Source organism: Peromyscus leucopus, chromosome 5, assembly GCF_004664715.2.
Source record: "Peromyscus leucopus breed LL Stock chromosome 5, UCI_PerLeu_2.1, whole genome shotgun sequence".
Classification (NCBI taxonomy): domain Eukaryota; kingdom Metazoa; phylum Chordata; class Mammalia; order Rodentia; family Cricetidae; genus Peromyscus; species Peromyscus leucopus.
In genome coordinates, this window is record NC_051067.1 from 57,285,202 (window position 1) to 57,301,148 (window position 15,947).

Here is a 15,947-nt window from a genome sequence, read left to right on the forward strand (position 1 = left end):
TGCTGCATTGGAACACTAGACAGATCACTATTTCTCTGCCTCTAACAACCTATGTGTAGAGCAGAGATGAGGGGACCTCAGTGTTGGTCTCTTCTGGTTTAAAAGATGAGACCTAGAGGGTCAAGTGGCTTTCCCAAGGTCCCATGGCAGAGAGGAGTCTCACTTTGGTCCAGATGGAGAAAAGAATGGGATGGGCACAAGAAAGGAATAACCTACCCAGAAACTGATGGTATTCTCTTTCATGTACACATGTGAGCTGGGGCTGAGTCCACCCCTTCTTCCCACAGATCATTTTGCAGATGCTTGTGGCGCGACCTCTCTGTAGGGCCTTGTATCCTTGAATACACTCATAGCGAACTGTCTGTCCTACCACGAAATGATAGATTCTCTTGCTATCTTCGTGTTCCCATGGAGGGGGCTCCCCGCAGTGACCTGGAAGAGGAAAATAATTCTGAAGGCAAGTTTGAGAAGGCGTAGGGAGTGCCTCTAGGTTGCTTCTTGCACCCAGAGTGACTCTGGTCACTAGAAACTGGACCTTGGTTCTTATTCTTTTGTTTCACTCGCTTGCTGAACCTGCAACTGTTGAGAGCATCCAGGGGGCAGGAATGTAGGCATTATAGGAAGGCATGGAACCCAGTGTTGTACAACTGTTTCCTGTGAGTTGAAATAGTCCCTCTTGGAGGGAGGTTCCTTAGGACTCAGAAAAATAAACAAAACACACAGGTCTCAGGAAGTTCCTGAAACTCACCTAGCCCCTGTGCAAAGTTACATAAGCAGTAACAATGACTGAGGGGACTCTCCAATTGTTGGAGCTCTCTCCCGGTCCTGCAGGGATCTCCAGGATGCAACTTTCATGGGTTGTCATCCGTACTGGCATGATTTTTCGGTGATTCAGCTATGTTTGCATCATCCATGCTCCCAAGAGTAAGCCCAATAAATTGATTGGTTTATTTCATGACACTTGGATAGAAAAGTTTCTTTGGTTTGTTGTCAGTGCTCTGACAACATCTGGTGAACAGATGCTTGTATGACATGAGTCTCCCCAGGAAAAGTCACACAGTACCCTGTCACTCCTGCAAAGGATCAGACGGTTGATTAGGTGAGAAAGACATAGGTGGACAGAAAGTGGGTATTGCAGGTGAAGAGTGGATGCTTGCCAGGGGCACAGGGGAATGGGATCTTCATTTTGTTGATTGCTGCAAAGACCCTGAGGGTTTTTGAGAAGTGGACAGGTGTAAGAGGGGGGCTCCGCTGAGGGGCAGCAACAGGACAGAGCACTCTATATTTCCATGGAATAAGTGAGGAGGCAGAAATTTGAGTGGCAGTTGGTAATCATTCTCAGACTTTGCTGAGCTGACCAAGGATAAGGCTTATGTCTGGAGGAGAGAATATCAGAGAAATGAATCATGATCTTAATTAAATCACATCTGAAGCGAAGCTTGACCCACATTGACCCTGTCAGGCCTCCCTGTGCCCAGCAACTTTACACTCACTGGACTGACCTAGGCTTGGCTGAACTTTGGCCCCTGAAATCACGACCTGTTCTAATTTAATCTGGAACTTCCTACCCACTGCCATCCGTTTGATCAGATGGAACTATATAGACTGTCTAACTCTGGATCATGAAATTACTCATAGGTTTGGAACTTGCCAGATGTTCAAAACGATCTCCAACAGAAACACATACAAGCCCTCCACCCCAGTAGGAATCTGAGTATTCCTAACAATATTGCTCTTTGCAAAACAGAACTGGAACTATGTTTTAGTCTCAGAACAAAATATTATTTTAAGGTCAGGAAACCTCATAACTGACAGAACCTGTGTGAATTTAATTTGTTTCTTTAAAATGGAAACACAAAACTATGACAATTTATGAAACATCCCTCAGCTAGAAACGGCTGGTTCCCTCTCTCTCTTTGTAGTTTGGAGGTGAGGAGGGTATCATACAGTTCAGGTTGGCTTTGAACTTCTTATCCTCCTGCTTCTGGTCCCCAAATGCCAGGATATCAGGCATGTACACTAATGTCCACTTCAGCTGACTGTCTCTTGAGTAAGAACAAACGTTGACCTTCCAATAACTGTAGAGGTTGGCACTGGTTAGCAGGAAAGCAGAGCAAACAACAAAGGTATTTGGAAACAGAATTTCAGGATGGAGCTGGATGAGGAAAGGGACTAAAAACATCAAATCGCAATAATGCTTCTTGGTTGTCACCTGCCCCGTTATTGGATGCTATGAGTAGTTTTTAAATAGTTAAAAAAAAAAACCCTCATTAGAAAGATCCCTTATCTAATCTAGGAGAATAGAGGTCTTAATTTCACCCTGTAATGTGACTTTAGCTAAATTGCTTAACTTCCGTGTGTCTCAGGTGGTTCACTTGGTTGTGGGGTCCAAATGAGATTATACATGATATAAGAAAGTTCTTTGTAAGGTTATAGCTTTATCATAAGACTATGGGGTCTTCATATGGCCAGCCAGTCTCTGCAACTCTCAAGGAACCCTAGCAGACTCTGTTCCTGACATCGTGGCTTCAATTGAGTATTATTGTTTCATTTGGGAAAGGTATGGGCAGACATAGTGCCCACCCACCCACACCTCATTAACTAGTCAATAATTGTCTGTGGCTTCCATTTTATAACCCTGTTCTATAAGAAACCAGTTGTTATCAATGATTTTGCTTGAAGTTAATTGTCTTGCACTTAAGAGAAAATAGGAGGAATTCTTGAGGGCAGGGACCATTGCTTATTCAACGTGTTACTTCTGTGAACGTTGTCTGGCTCACAGTTTTTCCCAACACGTGCTTCTGAACTGAACTGAACTGCAGTTGAGTTTTATGCTCCCAAGCCATAGTCTGTTACCTTTAAAAAGAGAGTTTGAAATGCTGAGCAGTGAGCCTGCCAACATTAGGCAATGTTGTCATCTGCATGGTGTTCTGAGAGAAGGAAGAAGAGCTGCTCCTGCCTGTGGAGAACCGGACTGATCTCCCTCCTTTGGCTCCCTCCTCCTTTCCATGTAACCAGAGGTCAGCTCCCGGGAGCCAGCTAGAGGAAGGTAGTTGAGATGTGTATCTTACCTGGAAGGTTCCCTTGGTGCACAGACGGTGTTGATTTCTGCATTTCTGTGGTTGGTTGCTCTTTCTGGTCTTCAGGTTTAGGTGTAACTTGCTTTCTCAAGTTGCTATGGGCTAGAGAATACGGGAGAAATGAGGCAAATAAATTTGCAAAATGCTCAGAATAGAAAAAAGCTGTTCGTGCATCCATTCACCCCAGGACGTCTCTCTGGCAGCAGGAATGAATACTGAGTGCTGGGTTTGTGAAGCTGAACAAACAAGCCCTCCCTTAGATGGGGCCAGCACACCTCTCCTTAGCACTGACCTCTCATACGCACATTCACATTCATGTGCAGATTGACAATGGATTCAACACATTCCTAGAAGAAACGCGAGATTCTCCTACTGGAAAAATCCTTGTGTACACGTGACTGGAACATGATCAAAATGGGTCTCTCCTCGTTATCAGTGCTGCTAGGGTTGCACACAGCAGGTGGGAGTGGTCTAACTTCACAACCTGCATTAATTCCTTCACTCCCCTGCAGTGATTCAAAGCTATTCAAATGGGAGAAATGTGCTTTTAAGGCAATGGTAAGAAAACACCAGCTATGAAGAGAAGTTGCAGATGAGCACCTCAATGAGGAGGCATCAGAACACCATCGTAGGACAAGGGGAGATCTGCCAGAAAGTGAGTTAACCAGGCACTTCAATAGAGCAGCCATCTTTAAACTCTACCCTCCACACATGGTTTGGCTCACTGACCCACTCCATCCTTAGGGTTAAGAAATAAAGATTAAAAAAAAAAAAGAAAGAAAGAAAGAAAGATGAGCCAGGTGGTGGTGGCGCATGCCTTTAATCCCAGCACTTGGGAGGCAGAGACAGGCAGATCTCTGTGAGTTCAAGGCCAGCTTAGGCTACAGAGTGAGTTCCAGGAAAGGCTCCAAAGCTAAACAGAGAAACCCTGTCTATAAATAAATAAATATATAAATAAATAAAGATAAATGACATAAAAATCAATTATGGGACCCACCTAGGTGTCCAACAACAGAGGAATAATTAAAGCAAATGTGGTATATATGGAATTTTTCTTTAATACATGCCTATATGCATACATAAACACATACACACACATTACAGTCAAGGTCTCACTATGCAGTCCCGATTGGCCTGGAGCTCACTATATATAGACCAGGCTGGCTTCAAACTCACAGAGACCCACCTGCTTCTGGCTGCTGAGTGCTGGGATTAAAGGCGTGCACCACTACTCTCAGCTCAGCTGAGATGATGGGAAGTTTCCAGCCACAAAGAGGAGAAGGGGGCAACTAAAGATAACAATATTAAGCAAATTAAGCCAGCCTCAGAAAGAGAAATATCTTGTTTTCTTTCATTTGTAGTTACTAGGTCTTCTATAGGTACCTAAAATTAAGTATGTCCATATGACCTGAAAGTACAAGAAAATTGTCCGAGGAAACCAAAAGTGTCTAATGGGAGGGGAACAGAGGAGAGTAGAGGTATCAGGTGGGGGCAGAGTATAGTCATTCAACAGTGTGCACCTGTATGAAAATATTCTTGTGTAATACACTAAGTACTATGTGCAATGGATATGTGCAATGAAAATGTTTTAGATATATAATATACCATATATAAAGTTTATATTTTTATAAATACATATAATATATTTTATGTTATATATATATTATATAAAACTAACACTTTTCTACAGTCTCACTCTCCACCCCCAGAATGGGGAAGAAACTGAGTACAGAGACAGGCTGTGTGAAGGAGCATTCTGAACTCAAGGAAAAAAGGATAGAGATCAACAACAAAGTCATGAACTCAATCAGATTGACTCGGGCTTAGCAAGCCTAGTTCTCAGAATGAGTAGACACTCCTGGAATAATGTTAAGTGAGTGGCTGTCACAGAAGCCTCTAAAACCAGTTACTCACAGATTTGTCTGCCATTAGTTTATGTTGGTCTGAGTTAATGGCAGCTGGACTCTGTCTCCTGCTGTCCCTAGTTCCTTTCCCATTGAGGTTACCAAGGGACACTTACAGTTGCTTGTACATTGACAGCTGCTGCTCCACGAGTTCTCTGAACAAGCCATATAGACCAACTCCTTTGTTCTTCGGAAACCTCTCTTGCATTCACAGTTGAGGATGGTGCCATTCTTGTAGTGGAGGGCTTTGAATGTGGCATTGGCGACCTCTGGTGGGCTATGCCCACACATCTCTGCAAAGACAAGAAGAATGTTAGTGGATCAGGCCCTCGTGAGATGTGAGTTTGATCTTGCAGCGGCTTGCTCATGCATTTCTTCCTTCTATTTAAAGAATTGGTATGCATGCCACTTTCTCAGGAAAGGAACCGAGGCTTACACAGTGGTTCCTGTCCCGGCTGGTTTTTATGTCAACTTGACACAGGATAAAGTCATTTGAGAGGAGGGAACCCCAACTGAGAAAATGCCTCCATAAGATCAGGCTAAGATCAGACCATATACAGGCCTGTAGGGCATTTTCTTACTTGGTGATTGATAAGGGAGGGCACAGCCCATTGTGGGTGATGCCTCCCTGGGCCAGTGATCCTGGGTGCTGTAAGGAAGTAGGCTGAGAAAGCCAGGAGGAGCAAGCCAGTAAGCAGCACTTCTTCATGGTCTCTGCATCAGCTCCTGTCTCAAGAATCCTGTTTGAGTTCCTGCCCTGACTTCCTTCAGTGATGAAGTGTAAGTGTAAGCCAAATAAAGCCTTTCCTCCCCAAATTGCTTTCAGTCACAGTGTTTTGTCACAGCAATAGTAACTAAGACAATTCCTTAGAAATCTTTGTATCAGAGATGCTTCCACTTGCAGTGGGTGTTGGTCACTGCCCAGATGTATAAATGATCTATGTGCTGAGAATAAGAGACTGTTGAATGCTCAGCTCCTAAATGTGACATCTGCATCTCTCCCTCCAAGGCTTGGGAACACTGAAGAAAAGTGGAAGGGAACAAAGTAAGAGTGAGAGGAAAGGGTGGGGTGGGGTAGAACGTGGTTTCCCGAGCATGACTTGGATGTGCACTCTTGAACTCCCAGCAACTCTCAATACCTGCACAAGATTGTGTCTGTCAACATTTCATCATAAAAAGGGGAGGGGCTCATGGGTTTCCACCCCTTCCCAATGATTTATAGGCAATTAACAGTTGCTGGGTAGGGGGATATCATGAGGTGTGGGAGCCCGCAGAGGCTATCTAGTGAGACCTTACTCAGGGTCAGAGAATCTGAGCTTGCTTTACCCAGCAGGGCTGCATAAGGGGTTGATTTGGCCACAGGCATGTTTACCAGGTGTTTGGAAGGGTCTACACTTGGCTGTTCATTGTGCTTTGATCTTGCAAGGGGGAGGTCTTTTGCCTCTCCCCTTGGCATATTATAAAAAGCCCTTTTGAACAAACCTCTGGGCAGCTAGGTGTTGACCCAGAGACCTCCCAAAGATATCCTGTGTCTCTGTATTTCTCCTCATTGTCTAGGTCTATCTTTCTACTTACTATTTCCTCATTTCTCTCTCCTCCACCCAAGAACCCTTCAAAAGGTGGGAGTAGGTTGGAGCTGGACTCCCACAGACTTCTACAATGAGGCCCCACCACTGAAGATATATAGGCAATTGATGGTTGCTGATAGAGGGAGAGACATTTTCTTGAGTGATATAGCCAGATACATTGCTTATTTTCCTATAAATAACCCTGTAACCATTTTCCTATAAGTAGCTCTAATTAAATTCATTGGTTCACCACACAAAAAAAGAGAAGAACACAGAAGAGCAACTAGCTGGGAAGAGGCTGAGGATCAGTGGAAGTGGGACCACAGAGGGTATTGGGTATGTATGTGAACATGATAGCATACATTATATGCATGTGTGGAAAAGTCATAACGAAACCCATTATATATGTTTAATATATGCTAATAAAACTAAAAAGATAACTATTTGTGTCAGAGATGCTATAGCAGTGGTCACTCAAGTTCTTTTTTTTTTTTTAAGATTTATTTATTTATTATGTACACAGTGTTCTAGCCTGCATCTATGCCTGCATGCAGAAGAGGGCACCAGATCTCATTTTAGATGGTTGTGAGCCACCATGTGGTTGTTGGGAATTGAACTCAGGACCTCTGGAGGAGCAGCCAGTATTCTTAACCTCTGAGCCATCTCTCCAGCCCCTCAAGTTCTTCTACAGTATAAAATACACACCATAGAAGGAAGAAGTAGAAGTAAGTAGAGTTCTATTCTGAAAGTACTGCATGCCTAGCAGACACAGAAGAGAGGGTGGGCCACAGGAAGTCAAAGCTCCGGAGACAGACCTAGTGTCCCAGCACGAACACCAGAGACAATGCTTCCATGTGTAATATTTTTTAAGACAGAGTCTTCTTGTGTAGCCCAGACTGGCCTCAAGTTCATTATGTAGTTGAGGGTGACCTTGAACTCCTATCATCCTGCTTCTACTCCCAAGTGCTGGGGTTTTAGGTGCACACCACCACAGCTAGCTCTCAACACCCAACTCTTGAGGAGGCAATGTGGTCTTGATCTAACCAGAAAATCATTCCATTGCAACACATTCTGCTTGAAGAGATTTGGTGACTAGGAAAATGCCACAGACAGCACAAGAGATGGGGTGACAATAAGGAGAGGAAATGTGGGGAAAGCAGGAGACTGTTGTAGGGGCGAGCCACTCCACCTGCGGGGAGCACGCTGAGGCTGATCCCAGCACCTGCTGTATATACCAGACTGTTGTTTATCGTGATGGTTGGTTCAAGGTGCCAATTTGAATGCTTTTATGGATGCCTGGAGAATTCAAAGCATAGTTCTGGGTGTATCTGTAAGGATATTGCCAGAGAAGATTGACTGTGGGTCAGCAAAGTAACAGAGAAAAGACCACCCTCTGTGAGAGCACCCAACAGTCAGCCAGTCAGCCAGGGATGTGGCTGGGACAGGAAGTAGAAGGCAATGAAGTGTGTTCTCTCTATCACCCTCCCCTTCCTGGTCTCCTTCTCCCTCTTCCTCTTCTCCAACCCTTCCTCTCCCTCTCCTCTCTTTGTGGTGGTTTGAATGAGAATGGCCCCCATAGGTTCATATATTTGAATGCTTGGTCCCATTTGGTGGAACTGTTTGGGAAGGATGAAGCATGGGATGGATGGCAGCTTGGTGGTAAGCACCTTTACAGGCTGAGCCATCTTGCAGGCCCATTTCTGAAATCCAAAGACAGACATCTACTTACAGATCCAGGATGCTCCCTACTCCAAGAAAAGCAGATCAGTGTGCATCCATTGTGAAGCCACCAAAAACCTAATGTCTTAAAGCAGTTAGAGGAAAAGGTTACACATATAAGTGGAAAAAGGGATGGATGATGGCCGACTTTGCCACAGAAACAAAGGGAGCCAGAAAATAATGGGTTAACAAAGCCAGCCTTCAAACAGACAGTCTTATCAGCTCAGAATCCTGATTAGACATGACACCCTTAAAAATGAAGGTGGGATTAGTACATTTGCAGGTAAAAGAAAGTTTACAGAATCCCACTAGCACACTTGCATTGCATATTAAAAAAAACAAAAAACCTAAAGACAAAACTTCGAGTCGCAGGGAAATTACACTAGCCAGAAATAGAAATCTACTGGGAATAATGAAGGATATGAGTAACTAAATATGCATATGAAAATACCATCTTTTTCCTTGAAAGAATTGCTTTACAAATGTAATATTGTGTGGTAGGTCTTTATTTATTTTAATTACGTCTGTTGGGGGTTGTGGAGCACTCATGAGTGCAATACCCCTAGAGACCAGAAGAGGGTATCAGATATCTAGAGTCACAGGTGATTGTGAGTGGCATAATGGGGGTGTCAGGAACTGAACTCAGATCTTCTGGAAGAGCAGTATACATTCTTAATCACTGAGGCATCTTGCTAGTCCCTACATGGTAGATCTTACCACCTATGTAAATGTAAAACATGACAACTGTAGAAAGAAGGTCGAGGGTAATGGGCCTTTAGCTTTTTAAGTTATGTCTGAAATGGTACAATATTAACTAAACAGCATGGAAAATTAAGAATGCATGGTGCCTACCCTAGGAAAGGAACCAAATAACAAAACACTACAGGGAGCATATTTAAAAAGGTAATAGACTAAATTAAACAGAATATTCCAATATGTATTAAATATGTATTTGAGTAGCTACAATGAAGAATAAAGAAATAAGAATGCAAATGGGGCAACTAGGAAAGAGCAAGAAGGCAGATGTGAAGGTCAAACTGTTATCAGCTATTGAACATAAATAACAAGTTTCTAAAATAGGAACTTTCAGACTACAACAAACAGTGGTGCCCAACTACATGCCATCCATCCAAGAACAGTCTTAAATATAAAACTCACAAGAAACTGAGAGAAAAGAGTAAAAACATACACACAGAGATTGGCATAATAAACCCGATGTGACTATGTTACTACCAGAAAGTAGTCCCATGAGAAAGGGCATGATTCACAGCTGAAATGCCTCTTCCCATGAAAGTACCAAGGATTCTACACAATGGCATTTGAGTCATCAGGCATGTGATCTCAAACCACTTGTCATCTGTATATACTGAATCAAGTAGACAAAGTCTATAATCAGTTGAATTTACATATCAAAACCATAAAATATTCATGAAAAAATTTCACCCAAACCTCCAAGAAGACCAGACTTGGAAATTGTAACATTGCTGAGATAAATTTCATGAGAAGTAAATAGAGAAACATACAATGTTTATAAATTGGAAGATTGATTATTATCCCTGCTTTGGTTTTTTGAGGCAGGGTTTCTCTGTGTAGTCTTGGCTGTCCCAGAACTCAATTTATAGACCAGGCTGACCTCGAACTCAGATCCACCTGCCTCTGGCACCCGAGTGCTTGATTAAAGGTGTGCACCACCACTACCTGGCTCAGAATACTGATTTTTAAAGACCCATGTCAGTCTACCTTCAGTTCAGTGTAATTACAATCAAAACATTCAACAGACTTTTTAGTAAAATTGGCAAGTTGTTTTTCAAATTTCCTTGCAAGTGTCTAGGATAATGCTAAAATGAAGTGTATGTTTGGAGACTCAGACCATCAATAAACTAGTCATAAAGACAGCAAGCTATTAAGATGAGAATGAGTACCGCAACAGAACAGAAGTTCTGGAAACTCAAGTACATTTAATTGCCCCCCCTCCACCCCCAATTTGCCAAAGCAATTCCATGAAGAAAGGAAAATACTCTAGAGTCCGGTGGGTAAATGTGCAGAGGGAAAAGAGCTTCCTTCCACAGATAAAAATTTATTTTTCTTTTGTATAAAGAACTATATACTAGCTTTATAACATCGATGACTCATGCAACCATAAAATTAAAGCAGTGAAACTTTTAAAAAGGAAATAAAGGCAAATAGCCTCAGAAGTTGGCCATAGGTACAGATTTCTGAGAACACAGCATGTGCTAATATAAAAGAGAAATAGGGCAGGGAAGATGGCCCAGCGGTTAAGAGTGCTTGCTGCTCTGGCAGAGCACCTATGCTCTGTTCCCAGCCCCTGAACCAAACAGCTCACAACCACCTGGAACTCCCACTCCAGAGAATCTGACCCAGCCCTCCCACCCCAATACACAGATTAAAAATACTAAAAGAAAAAAATACAAAATGCCTTTGGCTAATCCAAAGACCATGAAAAAATGGAAAAGAAATGGTAAACTGTGAGGAAAAAATATTTACAATGTATATATGATGACATTTCTTTCCAGAATACATAAAGACCTATGTATCAACACTAAAAGACAAATGACCCAATACATGAACAAACACTTGAATAGTCAAGTTTCTGAAGAACATATGTTATTATCACAAATGCTTATGGCACTCAATAAGTTATCAAGAAAATATAGGTGCTTGAGAGAGCTCAGCAGGTTGTGTGTTTTATGCCCAAACCTGATGACCTGAATTTAGTCCAATGGAACCCATGGAGGAAGGAGAGAGCCCACACCTGAGTTGTTCCCTGGCCTCCACTCATGTGTGCTTGTGCACTTGATAAACAAATAAAACACATTTTTAAAGAAATAAATCACAAATTGAAAACCATCATAAATTTGCCCATTAGAATGGATGAGATGGATCAAAAGAAGAAACCCCAAGAAATGTGAGGGGGACCAGAGCTGCTGATATTCTCTTATTTATCAGTGAGAGCCCAAAATAAAATTATTTTGGAAAAACTACTTAAGGCAGTGGTTCTCGACCTGTGGGTCTCGACCCTTTGGGCAATGCTGTGGGATGGTCTTTCTGTACGCTGTGAATATGTGTTGCTATGATTGGTTAATAAAGAAGCTGCTCTGGACTATGATGAGTCAGGTTATAGTCAGGCAGGAAATCCAAGAGAGAGACAGGAAGAAGAAAGACAGAGACAGAGGAGACGCCAGCCTACTTCCCAAGGAGCAACATGCCAACAGACTGGTAATGCCACAACCATGTAGTAAAACATAGATTAATAGAAATGGGTTAATTTAAGATGAAAGAGCTAGCTAGCAAGAATTCTTAGTCATAGGCCATACAATTTGTAATTAATATTAAGTCTCTGAGTGATTATTTTATAAGCAGCTGCGGGACTGCGAGTGAGAGAGATTTGTCCCAACCATGGGCCGGGCAGGACATAGGAAATCTTTTGACTACAGGGCAAACCTTTATCTCCAAAAATACTTACATTATGAGTCATAACAGCAGCAGAATTACAGTTATGAATTAGCAACATAAATAATTTTATGGTTGGGGGTCACCACAACACGAGAAACTGTATTAAAGGGTTGCAGCATTAGGAAGGTTGAGAAACCACTGGTTTAAGGTATTTAAAATGGGCTGGAGAGATGGCTCAGCAATTAAGAGCTGGTATTCTTGCAGAGCATCCACATTTGATTTCCAGGACACATACTGCGGTTCACAACTCTCTGTAATCCCATTCCCAGGGGGAAATAATGCTGCTTTCTAACCCCTGCGAAACCAGATATGGATATGGTGCACATACATTCATGTAGGCAAAATACTCATAACATAAAGTAAATATAAAAAAATTTTAAAGAAAATATTTCAAATAAAGTGAAGTATAGACCTATGCTGTGGTCTAGTAATTTTACCCTAAGGTATTTGTCTAAGGGCAGTGATATCATGGGCACATGGGGAGATTTCTACGATGACTTCTAGCAGCCTGATTAACAACCACGCAGTGTGGGGTATGATGGTAAATACCTATAATTCCAGACCTCAAGAAGCTAAGGCAGGAGAAATATTAGTTTGATGCCAGCCTGGCTACTTATAAAGACCTTATCTCTAAAATAACAAAACTGACTCAGTAACTTATGTACCTATCATTGTGAGAATAGAGTATAAATTTTAAAAAAAACACTCAAACATTCAAAGGAATGAATTACTGCCACATAAAACATAGATAAATCTCAAAAAAATGTTGAACCAAAGAAGTTAGACATATTGTATGATTACACGTACATGAAATTAAAAAGAGAGGGAGAGAGATAAAGACATAAAGGGAGAGACAGAGATAGACAGATAGAGACGGAGTTTGAACACAGAGAACTTAGGCCAGTGGTTTCTCGGGGTAGGTGGAGATTAACTCAAAGGAGACAGCAAAAAGAGCTCGGTGGTGATCATATGCTTGCACACAGTTGTCAAAACTCATCAAGTCACTTCAAATCTGTGCATACAGCTTCTCTAGAAACATTCTTTCTTACATACCACACACATACATGATGCTGATAATCATAATAAATAAGATAAAATAAACCTGCAGGGTTGGGGTCTGGAGGGATGGACCAGCTGCTGCTCCTGACTGTGCTCCACATCATTAGGACCAGAGTTTAGAGCCCAGCACCCATGCAGCAAGCCAGGTGTTCCTACAAATACCTGTGACGCCAGCCCCAGTGGGTAGTGCAGACAGGAGGACAGTTTGGATTTACTGACTTCCAGACTAGCTGAGAACCGATGAGGCCCAGGTTCAGAGAGAATGATCAGGTGTGTGTGTGGTGGAGGGAGCACTTAATAGCATCTTATGGATTTAATAATACTCAGACATATGCCTCTGTACACACAAGTGTGCATATACTCACACAGGCACACATACATTACATTACATAAACAAACTAAAGTAATAAATAAAAATCCTTTCAAAATAATTTCTCGGGTTTGGGGATTTAGCTCAGTGGTAGAGCGCTTGCCTAGCAAGCTCAAGGCCCTGGGTTTGATCCTCAGCTCAAAAAAAAAAAAAAAAGAAAAAAAAAGAAAAAGAAAAAATAAAAAAATAAAAAAATAAAAAGAAAGAAAAGAAAAGAAAATAGTTTCTCTATAACTAATTTCACTGCAACAAAATCAATTAACTTAGCAACTCTTGGGTTCCTCAGCACAGACAGTCAAGGGTTAATCTTATGTATTTTGGAATCTGGTGACACACCTCAAGCCAAGGAACCTTTAAACACAGAATTTGAAAAGGGTCGGATAGGTTATCCCTATCTTTGGGATAACTTTGCACCCTAGGCATTTTTCAGTACGAGGTGGTGTTTTTCTAGACAAGGCCATGGAAATTTCCACAGTCCTATGGACTAGTCCAGTGTTCAAGGAGGTCATGTGGGGACATGGAAAAAGTTCTAGAACTTTGTATTCTCACAGATTTTACTTTCCTAAAAGAATCTTTCCAGGAATTGCTTATAATTCTCTCCCCTGAAAGGCCTTGCCAATCATGTTCCAAAAACTATCCAAAGACCCGAGGCAGAAGGGTCCATGGGAAAGGCAGTCATGGAGGTTTGCTCTTTCTGATCCCATAGGAGTAAGTCTGGGTTATTCTTAGCTCTTCTCACTCTGGTGTCATAAAAGAAACATCAGCACAACAGCCAAGAAAGAATAAAAATAATTTGTCTAGAAGGTTCTCAGAGAGGTCATGAAGGACAATTCCATGTACACAGCTCAGAGAAGAAATCCTAAACATATTACCAGTCTAAAATGACATCATGTGACAGTTTTATCTCCTGAAAACCCCAAAAGCACGTCTTCCAAATTCAGCTCCCAGGTTTTCCTCTGCCTTAAATCTTGGAATACGGGGCTCCCAGGGAGCTCCCAGCACAGACCCCAGGTTCACCATGTGGCTTTGCCTTTCAGCTTTTACACCTTTCATGTAGGCACTGGCCCAGGAAGCAGCCAGCGGTTATCAACTGATAATCTCAAGGGTTTGGATCAGAGACCTGCCCTGGGAGAGCAACACCAAACTCTTCTAGTGTTGAACATGTTGCACATCTTATGTTAGAGTCACCATACTGCGGGGTCCCTTCTCCCCAGACCCCTCCTCCGTCACTCTCCCTGAAATACTACCATGAGGCAGCTACCCTTGGGATTATTTGAGTCTAGCATCTCCAGGTATTCCCTGAACAACTGGAATAAAAGACGTAGGAATTTTTGGCTTCTTCAGGTAACATTCTGGAAAGTACTAGCAACATAAAGCCTCCTTCCAGTGGACTGCAATGCAGCACAGGTAGGGGAGAACAGTGTGTGTTGTGTTTGAATGTGGGAGTCCCGTCTCCCATAGGCTGATGTTTGAACACTTGGTCCCCAGCTGGCAGCGATGTTGGAGAATATTGTGGAACCTCCCAGAAGTGGAGCCTCGCTGTGAAAGGAGGTCTTTTTTGCTTTCCTCCTCCTTTTCTGCTCCCAGGAAGAGGCCTCCACATACAGCAATGAGTTTAAAGAGCACAGATGAGCTTAGAACCTCTTCCCCTTATTGCCATCCCTTTATATGGTTTTATGGCTTCAACTCCACTCCTCAAGTAGAAAGGCATCCCCTTCGTTTTCAACACTTCATTTTTTAGAAAGAGAAAACACTAAAACTAATTTTGCCTTGACATACTTCTGTGCCCCTTGAGTTAAACGGGAATATTGATAGTTGAAGCGTACTTGGAAGACAGGCAGCCCTTTTCATCAGTAAGCCGTTATTACCACTGATGGAGGGTGACGGGTGAAGCCGAGGCTGCTCATGGCGGTGAACATTCAAGTCACCTGGAGATACAGTCTGGGCTTCCTACTAAGCTCTCAGGTGGTGTTGGTACTTCCTGTCTACAGTCCCACACAGGGTAGCTAAGGGCTAGGGAGAGCTCCTGGTGCAGCGTCCTTTCCCTCTGTACACCGTTCCCAAGGACTGCTGCCCTCCAGTGCACAGTGAGCAGGGCTTTGGTGCTTTGGAGTGTGCCTTCAGAGTGGTTTGTCCTTTGACTCGGGATCTAGCTTGTGGCTGCAGGAAAAGTGGGTGAATGAGAAACATTTGTGGACTGGGAGACATTAGTGTTGTTTTATCTCTGATGTCTAAGATGAGACCTTATCTGACGCCTGCAGCCTATGTAAGTGACATGAAAGGTACAGAAAAGGAAGGGGCTCCCAAGGACGTGGACAGAGTTTGAGATAAGAGTCGTTGCTGCGTGGGTGATTCAAGGAAAAGCTGTTTGGTCTGTAGCGCAGCCAGCCCTGAGAAAGTGGTTTCACCTTTCTGCCTCTCCCTTTTCCATCTACAGGGAGTTGGGAGGGAGATTAGAATCACTCACCAAGCATGGGATCTGCTAGATGAGCACTTACTAAGCTTTAGACGGGACTCATAAGTACCTCAAGAGTGTGAGTCACCCGATACAGAAACAGTCTGGCTTTTGCCTGGAAGTCCTTCTCTTCAGCGTCAGCTCCAGTAAGAAAGCAATGTCAGGTTGTCTCCAGCCCAAATCAGTGACTGGGCATTATAGTCAGTGGTTTTCTTGTTTGTGTTGTTTGTGTGTGTGTGTGTGTGTGTGTGTGTGTGTGCGCGCGCGCGCGCGCGCAATAAAACACTATAGGATGTGATAAATATCTTTTAACACGAT

At 42.7% G+C, this 15,947-nt stretch overlaps 1 protein-coding gene across 1 annotated transcript in view; it reads right to left on the reverse strand.

Annotated features, from left to right (window-relative positions):
• Positions 1-15,947, reverse strand: part of Il2ra (interleukin 2 receptor subunit alpha) — a 50,046-nt gene that overhangs the window by 9,935 nt on the left and 24,164 nt on the right. The window contains exons 2-4 of the mRNA XM_028892322.2: positions 5,101-5,277; positions 3,072-3,182; positions 217-432 (exon numbers count right to left, since the gene is read on the reverse strand). Of these exons, the coding sequence (XP_028748155.1) occupies positions 217-432; positions 3,072-3,182; positions 5,101-5,277 (504 nt within the window). The remainder of the gene's footprint in view (positions 1-216; positions 433-3,071; positions 3,183-5,100; positions 5,278-15,947) is intronic.